General features: G+C 38.5%; 1 protein-coding gene across 8 annotated transcripts in view; it reads left to right on the forward strand.

Annotated features, from left to right (window-relative positions):
• The window catches only part of KANSL1L (KAT8 regulatory NSL complex subunit 1 like), a 68009-nt gene that overhangs the window by 19053 nt on the left and 30084 nt on the right, over positions 1–18872 (forward strand). For 6 of the 8 annotated variants that reach the window (XM_075512507.1, XM_075512504.1, XM_075512503.1 and 3 more), the window contains 4 exons: positions 4862–5003; positions 8841–9038; positions 11847–11968; positions 16744–16945. In XM_075512507.1, the coding sequence (XP_075368622.1) occupies positions 4862–5003; positions 8841–9038; positions 11847–11968; positions 16744–16945 (664 nt within the window). The remainder of the gene's footprint in view (positions 1–4861; positions 5004–8840; positions 9039–11846; positions 11969–16743; positions 16946–18872) is intronic. The other 2 variants (XM_075512502.1, XM_075512506.1) reach the window with 2 other exon arrangements.

The raw sequence follows: 18872 nt of genomic DNA on the forward strand, positions 1-18872 counted from the left end.
ATTTTCAGGATATAAGATACTTGTGGAGAATCTTGCCTTGGGCACAGGGCTGCATGCTCTAAAATACTCTTTCCTGTGCTCACCATACCTATTTGAATCAACTTTCCTAGATACTTACTTATCAATCCCAGGTTCTGTATTTTTTGTGCATTTTAAACACCACTGTGTTTCTCCTTCATTATTTATGTTTTTCAGTCTTCTTGTTTTGTTTGCTTGTAAAAATAAAATAAGCCTAAAAGGTTTAAATTCCACCCCTTCTCCTCCCCTGTAAACAAACAAAAAAAAAAAAACCCCAAACCCATGCACAAAATCCCAAACAACAGTGTGTGTCTAGCACAGCAATTTTATTTTGGTTACCAGTTCCCCTTTGCACTCAGTTAGGTTGCCTGGTTTTGTTTTTTGGGACAGGCTTATCTTAGCTATTGGGAAAACATAAATCTCACCTACAACATAATGGAGGCACTGGAAATACTTCTTATAGTCCTGTTGCATTCTCCGATGTTGGTTTGGTTACATAAAAGCATGGTTTGTTCTCAATTCTCTTTTCTCTTTTGGGGAAGGTGAGAGTGCTGAGGAGTTCATCCATATATTCTGTCCATAGACCATGGCTAAAAACTTCTTTCAGTTCAAGCAATAGTACTAACTGCAATAGCAATTTATTATTTAGTGCTCTTCACTTGCCTCTTCGATCTCAGCAAATACTGCCTTTGCTGGTGCTGACGATCCCCAGCTGAATTCTTTCCCATACTTTGGGGTGACGCAGTACAGCCTGTACAGCTGCTTCCTAGCTGTATTTTTGATCATACTTTGACTGTCTGCATTTGTGTCTGTGCTCCCTGTGGCTTGTTTGTTCTTCTGCATTTCTTTCTGTTTTCTCTTGCAAGTTATGCAGGATTGACCTCCTACAGTTCCATCAAACCAGGGGAAATGCAAGCCAGTATCTCACATGGAAACAAATTTTGCCTCTGATGCAATTCCAGCATGTTTTTCTATGGAAACTTAAATGAGATGTTTTATTCATACAAAATCAGTATTGCTCTGTTCTCTTTCAATTCTAATAGTCCTGGATGAGTGCAGGAGGTCATCTGCAGATTTAGAGTCATTGCAAGAGCAGTAAGTTTATACGTAGGTTTAATATTTCACTGTACTACAGCACTGAACATTAGAAACTTTTGCAAATGTAACATGGTTTATATTGAGTTGCCAGCAGAAGAACTAATTTGAAATTCCTGTGGAGGATGTATGGTGTTAGAGTCGAAAGCACAGAAACCAGGTAAAGGTGCTTTGCAAAAGGAGCACACAGGAAGCGGGACAGACAGAAACTTTTTATTTTTCTTGTCTCATTCCCAACAGAGAACCAGTGCAGGAGCTTCTACTTCAGCACCTGCTCTGACTTCCTCCTTCAGTAACAGGCCTGGTTATTTTTGTAACCCTTTGTGGTTGTTTTTTTTTTTCTTCTCTGGATTTGCAGAATTAATGAATTCACTGGTGCCACCTTGAAACAGCTTTCTTTACTGAGTGAATGTTATGCTGTACTTCCAGGAACAGATTTACAGATTTTTTTTTTTATTTTTTTTTTTTTAATTGCAATAGTAGGTTATAATTTGTCACTTGAGTGACCATATGACTTTGCATGTGAACAGCTCACTTTAGGAGTGTGAGGATAGCTTATAGGGATTTTATCTTCCTCTGAGGAGTTACAAGGTTTACTAAATAGTTTGTAGAGAAATAGACTTAGAGGCAAAGATGGTAAATAAATAATGCAAGATCAAATACATGTGAGTGACAGAGATGGGAACAGAATTTAGCAGCGCTCTCACCTCCTATCCCATAAATGCGAGCTCGCACTTGCTGCTTTGCCCTGAGTTTCCTGCCCCTTCCCTTGTGGCAGTGTGAAAGTGTGTCTGTCTGTCTGCAAGGCATCAAAACTGGGAAAGGGATCTAGACTTAAACTAGCTTCATTCACCCTGTCTCCGAAGTTAAACTTAACCGTGAGCAACTCTCTAATACATGTCACCGGGTAGCTGCCCAAGTGCTTGGGCAGGCTCTGGGCATGGGGCAGGCTGGGCTGGCAGGGGAGAGAAGCTAAAATTGCTTCCTTTGGCGTGAGCTTAAAATGTTTCTGCTTAGTTCGGTGGAAACTATTCCTTGCAGAGGAGCCTAAGGACATCGTTATTACAATGTAATTAAATCCTATTAGTTTAATTATATAGTACACTTTAAAGCTTTAAGAAATACTTGCATAGTATTTTAGAATGAAGCAAAAATATACAGAATATATTTAACAGTGAGTGCAATTAATTCAAGATTTAATACTGTTTAAGAAAAAAACTGCAAGCGTGTTTTTGAAAAACAACTTGCGATGTAACTTTGCAGAGGAATTTTTTTGTATATAAGACAGTAATATACAGAGGATATGATTTGTTTGTCTTAAGATTACAATATTTAACTGTTCTGTTATCTGCTGTGGTTTGGTATTGGTTATGGATTCCCTTACTGACATGCTGATTTCATACAGTGTATGTGACATAAGACCAGCTCTGGCCCTTTCCATTCCGCCTCGTGTTTCCCAGCTGTGTGGGCACTTTTTATTTTTCTCATTTGCTCCCCCTTCCTCCTCAGTCTGTTTGAGGATAGCTCACCTTTCTTCCCAAACTGTTGCATCTAGCTTGGGAGGTAATTCTGTCAGTGTGGTTTATTTTCTTTCACCTGGGCTTTCTTGTTATAATGTAGTGGTTTGTGGGGTTTTGTTGTTTGTTTGTTCATTTGTCTTTCGAGAAAGGAATAGAAATAGGCACCTCAAGAGTCCTGTTGGGTTCTTCTCATTTATCATCTTTATTCCCATTTAACTTTTTTTGTTAAAATGATTAACTAAGGGATTTGTTACAGCCTCATTAAGCAGCTCTTTCTTAGGACTAGCTTTTTGCTATCCCAGGGTCCTGAGACAAATCCTAACTATTCCAGCCACCACACTTGTGTGAACACATTATTTAATTGAACTCTGACTTGGGCCAACTAGGAATTTGGATCCCCCCCTTTCACCGCAAACTGTATTTTATGAGTTCCAGAATCACAAATGTGCAAAAGCTGTCAATCCCAGAGAAGTTCTTGGCAAGAAGACCTGATTAAAGCATAAGTAGCCACGGCTATTTAATTTACTGTGTGCTGGGGATAATGGGAAAACAAAGAGAAATAAGAAGGGGTTGTCAGAAAAACAGATATTCACAAGATGACTTCATATGCCTTTTTTCCTAGGACAAAATCACTAATAGAATATATAAAATGTAAACAATTTATTATGGTATATATTTATAGAGTTCTTTCAGTTTCTTTTTGATGGTAATCCACTTTATTTGCTGGCATGTAGAATCTGGATTTAAACAGGACGTTTCAATCTCCTGTCTAATTTCTTATGTTCATTTTGTCTGTGTAGGAGAGAGTTTAAGCTGGTTGTAAATTATGTGGGCAGATAATTTATGTTAAAAAGGGGGAAATTATGTATTTTAGAGGTAACCTACCAGAGACTGTGTCTATTCTTACTACTTATGATAGCTAAAGTAGACTGAAAGTTCTGAGATTCTGAGTTACATTATGTTTTATAATATTTGCCCTGAAAATATTAGGATTCTCAAATTTGGCGATTCTCTACTCATGCCAGGAAATGTCTAGCATCTTCTACAGGGTGATGTATTACCTTTCTTTTGTTGTTGAGGTAGTTGACACAAAATTCTGCATGAAACAGTTGCACTTGTGTGATGTTCCTATGCCAATACACTGGCGTCTGCTTTTTCTTGTATCTTTTGCGTCTGCTTTTTCTTGTATCTTTTGTGATACTTCAGTACTCTTAATTGCCTGGGGAACAGGGGATCACGTACTCTGCCTGTGCAAAAATTACCATACAGTGTCATCCAGGATTTAGATCCAGTAGTTATCCCAATAAGAGTAAAACCACTTCTTTTCCAGAAGAAGTTTGATTTTGTTTTTATAGTTCTTTTAAGTTAGCTGTGGCAAACTACTTGACAACTTAAGTGGGAAAAAAAGACCAGTCATTTTCTTTAAATAAATAAACTTAGTTAATGGTAGGATACTAGTGGAAGTTGCATACTAAAATATTGCATTGTATTGTCTCTGTTGCTTAAACTTACTGGATATTAAGAGTGTTTGTTGAGTGGTACCGTTATGTCATTCATTTATTTAATATGTAGGTTAAGTAATGTTTGCTGATACCAGTGATGAATTTAGCATAATAAAGTTAAGCTAATCACAATGCCAAGTACTGGGAGGCATATGTTTTGTGTTACAAAATACGCCTACTTGTAAACAGCAGTAAGAGTGACCTAACTATACCACACAACTGACACAGCTATATTTATAAAATAGCTTGAATAAAAGAAATCTAAACTACTTAGTTGGTTTTGGGGCAGTGACTTGATATCTAGCTTGTCATTGCTGGATGGTGTTTTAATAGACTCCAATTGTTAGCAAACAATATTCGTGGAAGCTTGTGGGAGGAAGTGTGGTGTAAGAATTTGGATTCTTGCTGGTGGAGTTACTGGAATTCTTTATAAATCTGTAATCTGCATTAACTGATATAGTTTGGTAGTTTCTCCAGCTCTGGGTTTTATAATACAGAACAGAAAACTAGCTTAGCCTAGGAATAGCCAGTGAACGTTGATCGTACTGGTTTGGGCAAGTTCTGTAGTTACACAAATAAGCTGATGTGAAACTGGATGGGTATAATCAGATATCTTCTGAAAGCATCTGAGATGCTTGCAACATGAGGCAGAGCAGCTGTCAAAAATGTTCTTGTGCAAATGTGGTTATCTTTATTTTTGGACTAACCAGCATTTTGTCTTCACAGCAGCTATACTTCTGAATGGAAGTGGCTTGCAGACAGAGCTAGAATTGGCAGCCGTTGGACATGGCTTCAAGCCCAGATTTCAGAACTAGAATACAAAATCCAACAACTAACTGACCTTCACAGGCAGATACGTGCCACCAAGGTATTGTCTGTAAGCTCATAAACGGGCTTTTCAAATAATCTTTTGACAGTGTTTCTTGTAATGTTTATTTATTTGGTTCCTTGTTGTTGTTGTTTGTTTTGCTCTAGAGTTCTTGTATCCTAATGTAAAGGCTAATGAGAAAGACATCAGGAGCTAAAAAGTATTGTACCCTAGATGCATCAGTACAGGACTGGGAGTTGGGAACTCTTACCTTCTTATCTGTGATAGTTAGTGACTTTGTTAGTGACTTTCAGGGGCCCAGCACAAGGTGCTGCATTTATCACACTAGTTTTTCCCTCTGCAGAAGAGGCAAGATTTGGTTTTCAGGTGGGATGGTTGGTTATTCATTTTTGTGTTGTGGGGTTTCAGGGTGGGGTTTTTTGTTATTTACAGTGCATGTTTATTCTGAGGATTAGCTAGTTAATGTTTGTACAGCACTTTGAACAGGTCAAGGATTAATTATTACTAAAATTCCAATGTGTGTAACTCATGCACTAGTTTTTGTAAATCGAACTGGCTAGACAGTGGGAAAGTCACATTCCTAAAACATTAATAATCTATCTGTCAATTTAATAGGTTCCCCAGGTCATTCTCATGTGCAAGAAGCCAAAACCTGTGATAATTCTGGTGGTGTGATAGTGAGGGGTTTTAGAGGAGGGCTCTTTGACTCTCCATTGATGAGCCTCATGTAGGTTGTCTGATCTATGCTGGGGTCAGATAAGCACAGATGGAGAGGAGCCAGAAGATGCTTTAGACTTTATGTGGCTGAACATGAGACTTAGAGTTAAAAAGGAGAGGGAAATCACCCCAGAGAACATTCCTCTCAGATCACATAAAGAAAAATTATTCCCTCATCTCCTTTCGCCCTCAAAACCCTTCTTTTCATATCCAACTTTGTCTCTCCTGCTCACAACTTTTCCCCAGTCAGGTTTTTCTTTAAAAAATAATTGAGGAGCCTTTGTTTGAGGGTCTGTCCTGCTTCTGCGCCTACGGAAGTGAAAGGAAATACTGTATTTTGGTGAAGGGTGAGAATGCCCGTACTTTAGTGTTGTCCTAAATACCAGGTACATACACACTGTTACACCCAAAAACTATCAGCCTTTAGGGTGGCATAGGTCTCATGAGCTGCAAAACATGGAGAAATAAATAACAGAGAATTGAGAGAAAGAACGTTCTTTTAGTCATGCATTTTCTTCACATTAGGTGGTGTGTTGGCTTGGAGCCTAGTCATCTTCCTGGTGGAGATCTTTAGTGACATTCCTTTTTGCAAACTTCATGCCCCTTTTACCAGCTGTGGTATTTAGTATTTTGCATTGTGTCCCATAGTGAAAGTAGACACGTATTTTCTTCTTGTGATTTTTTTGTATACGTGTTTGTAGTACACCAGTGCAGCAGCTACGGAAGGACACGTGGGCTGATAGAAGAGCTCCTTGTTTTCATTTAGTGGCTGCAAAGTAGTTACACAATATCATTAGAATTTGTATGCTGTGTTTAATGGTTTCAGAGTGTTTTTCATGTGTTTTGAGTGGAAAAAAATGTGATTTATAGTCAGCGAACAATGATTTAAAGCAAAATGCCACTCCTCTAACACCATAACGCAATAGGAAGGGAGACGGTTAACTTGTGGGAGTTCTCTGCCCTACTACGTTGTGTCTTCTCCATCTCTATGCAACACGGAAGTAGCAGCTCTGGGTCTTTGAGAGTCCTTCCATTTAAAAGATTTTACATCTGCAAAACAAAACAATTCCATTGGGGGGGGGGGGGAGTTCATTGCCAAAACCTACTGGTTGTAACCCATTTAACTTATTATTCCTATGTAGTCAGTATTAGTCTTCTAATTCTTTACTCTTCCTCTTTTCTTTTGCACCTATTCCATCTCTCCCTTTTCATACAGTCTGTCACTTTTTTCCTCTTTTTTCTGCTTTCCTCTTTCCGTGCTTGTCAACAGGATTCTGCAACTTAAAAAAATAAAATTCCGGGGCGGGGGGGGGGGGGGGGGGAGCGTCCCACCCTCTTTTCACCACTTTCCTCTGTGTCTTCCTATTCCTCTGACTTCTGAAACTGTGTTTTTGTGGATGTTTTTTTTTGCTCTCTCTGTGGTCATGACCTATGATTCTTTTACTAAAAAGATCTAAAGATTTCAAATTCTAAAAGAGTCTAAAGCTATTGAGCTAGCTTGTCCCCCTGTTGTGGCACATAGAAATTAGATCTATACTTGAATTTCCTTCAATGCACTGTCTACTTTGTAACTGCTGTTGGTCTACAGACTGTAGTATGATACTGTCTGGATTCATTTCCATCTGCTGTAAATGGAAAAGGACAGATGATGGGCTACTACCTGATAATGAATGTGGAAAATCTAGTGTTGACTTGATGGAAATTCAGAATGTCTGTGCCCCTTTTGGGCACTAAATCAAGTTTTCAAGCACCTATGTTTGTTTTTAGGGAAAATATCTTTGTTCTCAGCTTTGAATTTGTAACTCAAGCAGGGGAATAAGTTAGAGACACAATGAGAACAGGACAATTTCACGTTTTCTCCTAGTCTCCTCTTTGAAGTCTCTTTGAGACTTGCTGTCATGTTTTAGGGCAAGTTGCTGCTGAGGCAGGAGTCAAGGTGTGCGTAAACCTACAGGATCCTTAATTTTCCGCAGCCACAACCTAGGTGAAGTCTATCTTGCTAAAAGAAATAATATAGGTGTTCCTTGTGTTCACATGATGACAATCTTCCCTTGCTTTTTAGTGGAATATTCTCACTATAAAGAAAAAATTGAGGCAGTGTAATTGAATGGTCCCATTCTTTCAATGTCTACTTGATATTTGAGTAACAGTCAGTACTTAAAAGCAAGTAAGTTCTTTCCCTTTCTCTTTGGAAAAAGCCTGCAGAGGTTTGATAGCCTTTTCTGAGTATTAAATTTATTTGCTCAAGATAATGACAAATTAAGGGACTGTTTGAGGAACTGTTTTTGACTGTTACAAAGTTACTTTTGCTTATTTTTTGTTTAACATTTTAAGTTGTTAAAACAAACCGAGATGTTACCTAGGATTGTATTTGACACTTTTATTTTTCTAATCTGTCATGTAGAAAACACAATGGGGGTATTCTTTTCCTAGTTCCGTTTATGAAACTCCGTTATTTCCCTACCATATGAAGTTATATTTATCTTATTAGGTGACATTCTAGGCAATAGACCACGTCTGATACCACATTTATGCAGACTGTCTTGAAAAGTAATGAGATTGCTAGAATATTTAGGATTGTTACCTCTGTAATTATGAAACTCTAAAAATGCTCACCTTAAAAAAAAAATCAATTATTAAATTGTAAAAGGCTTTTGTTTAGAATTGTATCCATCTCTGCTACATAAAAAATAACAACCTTGATGTTTTGCTGAGAACATGGATAGGAACAAGAAAAATAGAGCACTTCAGAATGCCTCTGCAAAATGTATTGGCTGCAAAGACTATAACCAACTCAAATCAAAGGGTGGTTGTTTCTTATGGAAAAATCTCTTCTTAAATCAGCGGGCAAATGATCATATAGTTGCTCTAATAAGTATGAATTTCTGATTTGAATTTTGGCACAGATGTTTAAGCAGTGGTATAACACTAGAGTGATTGCTGTTATAAGGAGTAGCATAAACGGTGCAGCTTTTCATTCATGAAAATACCTACTATTTCTATATTTTAGCTGTTAAGTGTATTTAAAATGTAGTTTAAGTGCTCCAAAGAGTTGCTGGGAGGATATAAGGGGGATGTGCCAGGTTCGACTGCCCCTTAAAAATGATTTAGGAGGGTTAATCCGTTGTCAACCAACTGTGTTCAATTGCTGTTGTCTAGGGGATGGTGATCTTAGAAGAATTCCCATTTCCAAAAGACATTTTGAAGAAGCAAATACAATTGACAGACCAAGAAGCTTTATTAAACGCCACAGGGAATTCGCAAGCTGCCATTGAGAGACAGGATTCTTTGCCGGAGCATGACTTTGAAATGTCACCCAGCAGTCCTACCCTGCTTTTACGAAACATAGAAAAACAGGTAAAGTAAAATAAAAACTGAATGGTCAATGGAGCCAAATGATTTACTTCAGAAATAGGGTAGGTTCCATGGTGATGGCTTCCAAAAAGGAAGATATTTTCCAGTCCCGAAAGTGGGTGCTGATGAATTGAAGGGCTTAAATAACTACATGGTACACCAGGTTTACAAATTAACCTTTTATTTCTGACGTGTCTGTGTTACCGCTTTGTTTCCATCAAAGTGGCCACATAACCACTTCTAATAGCTATCCACAAACCTGCCTTTCCTTTATAGTTAGGTTCAATGTAGAGTTGCCACAGATTGTTTCAGGAAATACTTAATGTGAGATGAAAGAGTACAGCTGAAGATGGAGGTATGTTGCACTTGAAACAAAAAAAAAGCCCCAACACAATATAGTTGTTGGTCTGCCTTTTCAAGCATCATAGGACTCCAGTTAGGAGCTGAGGAATTCCAGGTACTTAACAGGCATAGCGTAGGCGTAGCTGTGAGCAGAGTTTCGGTTCACGGTGTTCAAAACAGTCATTTCCAAGGTTAATTCCAAGAAATACGATATAGACTCCAGCAGGGTTTTCTTTTGCTAGAAGATACATAAAGAATGTGGTAGGATCACATTGCTGAAGGAGATACAGGAAATTTGTTTTCAAGATAAATTTATGCAGTTAGCGTAAAGCAAACCTGAGAAAGGCAGTATGGTGCATTAATACGTTGGCTCTGCTGCTGTACATAAATTCTTGGTCATACACACATTTTTTTAAATGGGCTAAAAGTAGCTTTAGGTACTAATGCCTGTTCCTGAATCTCTGTGCCAATTTTTCTTATTTGATAGTCATACTTTCCTGTTCTTAAAATGCTTCCCCTGTTTGATAGATCTTATCCACAACAGACAGGAGTGAGGAAGCAATGAAACAGGAAATTTATATGCGCAGTGCTGGCAATTGCACAAGGTAAACCAAAGAGCATTTTTAGAATGTGGCGAATATCCCCTCTTTAAGTGATTACTTGGAGAATTAAACACGCTTTTCAGTAAGACGTTTGCCAATTAAAGTAACAGTAGTGTGTTTCCTGGTCCCTAAGTAGCTACAAACAGAGGTCCAAGAACTTTGATGATCTCAAAATTGCTTGGAAGTAAAGGTGTTCTTCAGTTAACGCAACTGACACATTACATCGGATTTCTTCCCTTTACACCAACAAAAGCTTTGGGGTTTGATTTGCTTTTTGACTATCAGTTCTGTAAATCAACCTTAACTCTGAAGGTCCAAGTTTCTGCTTGTTCAGTGTCAGGAGTAGCAATGCTGTAAGCTGAAGTACCTCCATAGATATTCCCACAGAATTCTTCAGTCCTATGTTAAAGTATTTTTTAATTAAAAATAAATAATTTTACTTGTGAACAAAAAAAAATTGTAAAGAATACAAAGTGACTGAGCCTGGCAATTTTTATTAATAATGTTTTCAAGTCCTTTTCATAGCTATGCAGTGTTTTAAAAACATGTATGTTTTCCCTTGTGTTTTGGAAGTCTGCCATTGTTCTGGTGCTTTTATATTCAGTAGAGACTTTGCTCCTTACAGATTGAATTCTGTTGAGATTTTTAAATCAATCTGCTAAATACTTTACTGGCATCTTGTTTGCTTTGTCCAGACCTTTTATAATTGACTTGCTATTTCTGTGCTTTAATATCCATCCCTGAATATTTTATTCTGACATGAAATTTTTACCCGACTGCATCACTTGAACACTAACAGGAAAGACATGAGTTATAATAAAATGGAAAATAATTTTTGCTGCCTCTTTCTGCATAAATGGTAGTGCCTCAAAATGTAAAGAAAACTTACTGGGTAACCTTTAGCAATTCTTGTTTTAAGCAATCTTAGTTCTGAATGAAAATCCTACAACATAATTTAAAAGTTTAAAAAAATTGTATGCCATTTCAGATACATTTAATTTCTGTTTAGTGTGCAGCACACAGTTTCCTCTAAGAAAGCTGCATTTATTGTCAGAATAGCCTTTAAGGTTTGACATTTAAAACAAAAAAATCATTGTGAAATGTTATCTGGAGTCAGTCCACAATTCATTGCTTTATAAGGAGTAATTCTTAGTCTTAACAAATTAGCTGCATTTAGTTTTGGGCAGTTCTAGAAGTCTGGGTTTTGGTGGGATGGGGGCTTCTTGGTGCTATTTTTGAGGATACCAGAAGATTTTAGCCATTCTGTCTGGAGTTACAATAGTCCTCCTGTAGTTACACCTCCTTTTGTAAAAACACCTTTGTCAAACTACAGTGAGCAATGAAGAGGGTTCTTTTAACAAGAAAAATACTTTGAGTGAACAAAATGTACAATGAGTAGACAGCAGACTTCCCCCCCTCTGTTGAAATGCTTGTTGAATGCCGGTTAGCAGCTCTGGGCTGCAGCTGTTGTATCATCAGCTGTAAAGTGTTCTGGTTTCTTTTGCCTTTTTAAAAACCTTTGTTTAAAATACTAAAATCACCAATGTGTTTTGTGTACTACTTATTCAAGTGTATAAACAATGTCCTTGGCTGGTTGTTCAGGGTTGTGTTGTTTTTTTGTGTTTGGTGGGGTTTTTTCGTTTGGTTTGTTGTTGTGTTTTTTTTTTTTTTTTTGTAAAGTTTAACATAATAATTGTGAAAGAAAAAACATGCCACTCTTGATTATCCACATGAAGAAACTAAATATGATTATTCCGTGATGTATGTGACTGGAATCCTCAGTAGGAAAACAACAAAAACCCAGGACCTTTGAGCTGCTGCGTCTGTACAAAAGCCTGACTACCTTTTATTTTTTTTTTTTTTCCAGAGTGCGCAACTGAGTGAAATCATCAGCAGCCTGATTGCTCCACTCAATCTGTCTCCAGCTTCTTCATCTCTTTCATCCAAGACCTGTAGGCACAGACAGCTGGTCAATGGCATCTCCTTCAGGTAGGTGACAGTACGGTAGCATTTTTATTGAAAATAACTTTTGGTAAAGTTGTGTAGATGGAACTGATAATCTTTACAGTAGTAAATCAGGAAAAGAGAGCTGCTTTCTGCAAGCTTCAAGAGAAGTCAAGTCTTGCTTGTACAGTTGAAAGTAGTAGGGTTTTGTATTGTTGTTAAATACATCATAAAATTATGCAGTCACTATAAGTACATTTAAGTACTGGGAAGATGAATATATCTGTGAAGTAGTGAAAGGATACAGTAAATAACACACTACTTCTGATTATTTCAGACTGACATTCTGTCATCATGAGTGCAACTTTATTTCTGCAAAAGCGATGAACTAGACTTCACTAGATTAGTAGAATACATAAACAATGTCACCTGTGCCTCAGCATGGTCAGTGTTAGTTTTTTGTGGCAGCTTCATTAATTTTAAGCACATGAGTCTTCAATGCAAGGCCAGATTTATCTTTGCCAGCTACTTTTTCAGGAATTTGGAGATAATATTTTTCCATTTGTGGTCTTTTGTTCTGGATGGATATACCTGCCAGGATGACTGTAGTAGCTCGAAATTAATATTGTAGAAAAATGTTTCTCAGTACTACTCCATACTTCTTAGTAATTCCATCTTCTATTCAAAGATTTTAAAATACAATACAGGCTGTAATCAGTATTAGTCTCAAAACAGTATTAAGGTAATTGACTACAGTCCTGTCTTACAAAAGACATAGGTATGTAGGATATTTCTCTGGAGATACTGGTAACGTGATTTTTGAGGATGGAGGGCTTGCTGTTGTTCATAAGTCTTAATTAAGATCAGGTGGATGAAGAAAGTGTTCCCTGCTAGAGCTGGGGGGTTTATGGCAATGTCTGCAGCAGAACCTAATTCCCTGGCTCCCGGCTTCAAGAAGAGCTGGCCACTCCGTCTGTTTCAGCAGCTTTGCTGCAGAGGCTGTAGCCTCCCACGAAGAGATTATAATGAGCAGCTTGGATGGGCAGCTTCTTTAACTGCCGTCTGTTCCAAAGCAAATGTGTGACTGTGCCCTAAATTTTAAGGATGAAGGGGTCCTGTCACGTAGCATTCATGCTCCTGACGTATCAGTTGTATACAAATAATGTAGGGGAAAATCAGAAGATTCCTCTGAGTTTTGGAATAAAAATAGACCTGAAATAGGAGTTGCTAATAGAGATAGGTATGTGGAAGAAGAGAGTAATTTAGGCTGTTAGAAGACTGTGTCTTGAGTCTGTGACTTTTTCACGAACAGATGAGGAAGCGGTCCTGCTTTTAAAAATGTTTTTAGGAGTGTATGAAATTGACTTCATGATGAGGGACTCTAATGATGTAACTTCAAGCCACTTCTCTTCTGATTTCTCAGACACTGTCCAAAATCAGTCCTCTTTCCGTTTTATGAGCAACACAGTTGTTTGCTCACGGAGCTCGCTCTGTAAGGCTGGTTGTTTTCTACTCATGACCTACAAAAGCCTAAAGAAGAATGGGAAGACGAGGAAGATTTTCTCAGTGCTGTAGCTTTAAACTGGAGTTGGTGAGTTAGGTGTTGGAAGGGAATCTGAGAGACTTGAGACTTTTCTAGATGTCGTCTTAAAAATCAATTAAATAATTTTAATTTTTTGCTTCTTGTGAAGTGTTTTGAAATCTGCAAATAAAGATTCATTAAAGATGGTAATTAAGCACAATATAGAGTGGTTATCATGAGAATACTGCAGGGAAATTCACTGCCTCCTGTGTCTTGGTTTTTTGAGTGTGTTTCAGTTTTTTGTTGTATTTTGTTGTTGTAGTAGTTTTGCGTGCAATTAATTGAGACAGTTACATACTACAGTTAACTTCGTTTCTTGGCTGCTTGCTCTTTCTAGAGCTCACTCTGACTGTATTAAGTACTTGAGAAAGTAGAAATCAAAATCAGATGGAAAGTAAGGTGATTTTTTTGTTTTTGAAGAGGAAAAGAAAAGGAATGACAGTGATTTTTACTTAAGCAAATTCTTGAAATTAGTTGTAGGCTCTTGATGTGAAAGATATAATAGTCCATGTTTAAAGTAGGTCTAAGCATGAGATGCTTTGAGGTTGGTAATCATGGGGTTGCAGTACAATTGGTTACTGGGGCTATACCCGGTGGAAGTGGTGGTGCATGTACAGTTCCTGGTTGATGAAATGTGGGTAACCTTGAATTGCCGTTTGTTAAGATATAATTTCATTAGTGGCTTCCTTTTTCTATGTAGCTTTTCTTGGCTCAGCTGAACCTAGATGCCAAGATTAGCCAGATGCTTTGAAGGTAAATGTTCATAGAAGCAGTTCCCTAAGCTAGTGATAACCACTTTCTTAGCAGGAGAGAGGAATGAAAAAGTTCATTACTTCAGTACAAATAGTGCCTGTCTGAGGGCTTGCTCTGCATGTGTGTATCTGTGAGTAAGGTCTCTGCTTTTTAGCTAGGCTACAGTGCAAGAAAGACCAACCTATGAGCTTTAAAGGAGTGTTTCAGCAAATTCGTGAATTTTGCATCTGGTGATGGTTTGTCTCCACTCTTCTGTAGAATCACATTTTGAAAAACATCCAAACATCAAAATAAATGGATAACTCGAACCTTGACTGGGAAGCCTATTTATGCAAGTGGCAGGAAAACCATATTGCTGTGTACTGGAGCTCCAAGCCACAGAGCTAAGATCTCTGCTTTATCTGAAAATGGAGCCGAGCATTACTGTAAGGCACAGGAGGGTAAATAGAGCAGCCAGCAGAGACTGAAGAGAGATTATCAAAGACCAGGGCAGACCACCAGAACAAAGGCAGGAATCACAGAAGCTGAAGAGCCAGACTGAGGAGCTTTTTGTTCTAATTTACCTGTCCAAGTTGTCTTTCATCTAAGAGGGAGGTATGTGGCAGTCCAGAAGTTGGACTTGGCACCATCTGACTTCAAGGCAGATAATTACAGAGAAAATGTTTTTGAGAATTCAGAGAAAATATTTTAAGAAAACTTTTGCATGGACTTTAAACATTGTATTTATTTCTCAAGCCTTAAAAATTCGGTGTTAGTGTTAAGAATGTCATGCTTCATTATTTTGGGCCTTTTTCTTGGCACGTACTAATATGTATGTTCCTTTAAATATGTTGTACCATCCCTCTTTTAATTAGCATATTTTTTTCATTTAGTCTGTGTTGCTTATTGGGATTGTTCTGATGTGGCAGAAGGACAGCTCAAATTCGTGCCCATAAAGTCTTATTACCACACCAGCACAGCATGGGATGGTGTTTAATCACACTTTCATAACAAGCACTTCTATTTAATAAAATGTACTGTTAGAAGAATACTACGTGTCAAAAAAGATTGATAAATCGCCTTGTAATAAATTAATTTTCATGTTTTATTGTGTGTTATAACTTTGCTAATAAGGCTGTGACTTGCCAGATAAAGATCAGAAGAGAAAATAATAATTTGTGCAGATAGATGACCTCTTACAAACCAAGGCCAAAATACCTCATATACTTGCACTTCTCAGACAGTTTAGAGTTGCAGTCAAGGTCTTCAGTATTGTAAAAATAAATGCACACTTGAGTGCTTTTTGCAGCAAGCCTTCAGCTTTGCAGGCAGATGTTGCTACAGCAACAAAGTTAGATCAGGATACCTATAAAAGTGGAGTGCATTCTTCCCGTTGAGTCATTCCCATCCAAATGGCGGGTGTTTTGAATTCTTACCTTGTAGTGTTCCCTATTCTGGTGAGGAGACAGGCTGTAGATTGGTGAGAGTGATCCAAGGTTGTTATACGTATAGGGTTTTCTACCACTCCTGGCCCTGTGTTGTCACCTAACTTTTGTGATTGCATACTGTATTACTAAGGACATGAGTACAGCAAGTGTGCGTGTAGGTGAGGTTGTGGAGGGATGATGCTATAACACTGAGGGGGATTTGAAAGGGATAGACTTGGGGAAATGCAGGCGAGATTGAGATTTAATGTTAAGATGAAGCTTTCCATATGTCCATGTAGACCCTGTCACATTGTGACTGGAGCTGAGCTTGCATTCTTCCAAATCATTTGGGTGTAACCAGCTTCTAGGTCTTAAAGACAGACAAACAGGCTAGGCTTTCTCTCCTCCCCGAGAGCTTCCCCCAGGCTGGGCTTGGGCTCTATTGGAGAGCTCAATTGGCACGTCCTTGGAAGTGAAGTTTAATGGCCTTGTGTTGGTTAAACTAAGTGTGCAGAGTTCCTAATTTTGATACAAATGCTTCACAGTGAGTTGCAACCCCTACACTGAATGGACACTGGTTTGTAAAGCTTTACTTAAGTTTCAGTTCTTGGGCAAAACTACAAAGTCTCAAAAGTATTAGGGCAGGACTCTAGGTCTCCTTTGTGTTAGCACGACTGGTGTCTTGAATGGAATATAAGTTTGTAGGGAAATACTAAACTTACTTATGTAACTTAAAACTCATAGGTGTTAGAAGTGTTAAAAAGAGAGTTCTTGAATTTGGAAAAAACAAAAACTGTTATATGCTTGAGGGCTTAACTTCATTTTGACATTTGTTTCCGTCAGCAGAAAAGTGAACAAGAACGATAAACTTCCTTTCGTGTCCTAACATAGAATTAATCAAAGAGCAAACAAAGCACATACATGGTTTCCTGAAACAGTCTGCTGAAACATTTTAGTGTTTATAAAATTCTCTTAGAACTAGATAGCTAATGCTAATCGGTGTATGAAATCTTGGCCTGTGCATGTGGAGCATATTTAACTTTCTGTATTTCCTCCCCCCATTAATCATGAAACTGCAGAGCTTCAGACAACAGAGAGGTATCTTCTTCGAGCAGCTGGTTGCTTGACCATCAGCACATCAAGAAAAGAAGAAGAGACAGGACAAGACTAAGATCTCTCTCCATGGCTAATGTGAGCACATCTGCCCGAACAAGGCCACTTCATAGTTTCCAGAGGAGGAAACTCTACAGAATGCACGGTGCCTGTTACTGGAATCAGCAGGTAGGCCATCGCCTCTCTCTTCAGGAGACAAAACCAAAGAGTCCAGCTGCTAGAGTCTGCATGTGTCTTGTCTGGTATGTCAGAAGAATAGTGCATGCTGTGCTGGTTATTTGTTACGTTCAGGGAGCGTATACTATATGTGGCGGGAGTACTAGATGTGTCAGCAGGAGCTCAGAGTTAATGAGTTGAACATAAAAATTAAAGATTGCTCAGAATCTTGCTTATCAAATCAGTTTGTTGTATGGCTATCTTTAGAGCCTTTGTACAGTCTAAGAGACAGCTCGAGAGCTTCCTTGGGAGGCTTGACTGCTGAGGAAACATGCTGTAGTGTAAATCAGCTGCCTGCTTGTTTTCAGAATATTTGTTTTAGATACAAGAAAGTTTACACAGCTGGTGGCACATTATTTTCTAGGAAATTAAGTTGCAATATCTTAATCTTGTTTCTGTTTTGCTGTTCCTGATTAGTTATATTGCCTTTTTCATGACACTTTATGAATGCTTTAAAACTCTTAAAATTTTCCTCATTACAAAGGAATTAATATTTTAAAATGGGAAAAAAAACATTGTCTGTTGTGCAGGGCAAGGCATATCTGTTCATGTCTGATATTAATAGCATATTGCTGGTAAGAATATATAATGAGTTTAGCTGTGGTGCTTAAAGCAACAGTCTAATTTGGGAGCAGAGACGGTATGAACTCATACTTTAGAGCAGTGTTAATCCCAAGCAGTTTTAATTTCTTGGGTTTACTTTGCCTTTTAAAAGTGTGTTATATTGAGAGAAATCTCCATGTCTCCTCGGCTAACTGTCTAGGATTTACTAAGTGTACCAGTGGTCTGGGGAGAAATTTCCCCTGCAAGGATGTTCTGCGTGAGTGTGCTGATTCAGCATCCTCTGCAAAATTGCAGAAGTGTCCTAGTTTTAGCAAGATATTTTATTGAAAAACTGTCCAGTTTCTTATTAGCTTGACTTCCCAGTTTCCTGGCAGTGGGGCTTAAAGACTTGGCAGCCTGCCTGGAGGGTTGATAGTGGGGGATGGGGGTGGAGGGTTACAGTTTGGGAGCTCTACCTCCTAGACACTTAGGCTTTTCATCTTCCTTGCATTAACCGAGGAGGCTGTTGCTGACTTGGACTTCCTTGTTTCACATTCAATCCAACCCGTGTCCTGATAAAGAGGTTGGAGGTCTCGTTCCCCAACTGATCCCTCCAGTACCACAAGTGCTTCTTGCAGCTGTGGACTTTGCTCCTCAGCAAGAGACTCCAGGACTTCCTTCTGCTTAAACATGAGAGGTTTCCACTCCAGATGCGACTTCTAAATAACGTGCTCTTCTAGAAGCCTGCATCTTGCAGGCTCAAGTATCTTATATTTCTACAAGTGCTGCCTGTGTCTCTGTCTTTTGAAAACTGGGCCAGAGTTAGTGCAGTTCAGAGAATAACAGTAGAAGCTTGTGAACAGAAACTTCATTTCTGCAGCCTGGCAGCAGGAGTTCAAAGCAGAGTTTACATTTTTATCTTCAGCCAGCCATAGAGCTGAGCTGCTTTGCATGTTCAGTAGTTTACCTTGACTTGTAGACTAAAAAGATAAATTTGTAGTTTACCTTTGATTGTAGACTGCAATCAAAAAGTGCATTTTTAAGTTACTAGTCAAGGCTTCAAATACTGGAACTGGTGCAACTGTGTGTCTGCTCTATGCTCTTGACATTTGTAGTGCTGGGTTAGCATATCCAGTGTCTCTGTACCGAAAGTGCAGAGATGTCCCAAAGACAGTGTGGTAAAAACCCCTGTAGGGAATGCTGTTTATGCTTACCGCAGCTCTCGGCTCAAAAACCTGTCTTTAGACTCTGCTTTCTCATGTACTCTCCATGGGGAGGTTAACTGAGAGACCATGTGGAGAACTGCATCATGTGCTACAGATAGATTCTGCTCGTG

Source organism: Mycteria americana, chromosome 9, assembly GCF_035582795.1.
Source record: "Mycteria americana isolate JAX WOST 10 ecotype Jacksonville Zoo and Gardens chromosome 9, USCA_MyAme_1.0, whole genome shotgun sequence".
In the NCBI taxonomy this organism is placed as follows: Eukaryota; Metazoa; Chordata; class Aves; order Ciconiiformes; family Ciconiidae; genus Mycteria; species Mycteria americana.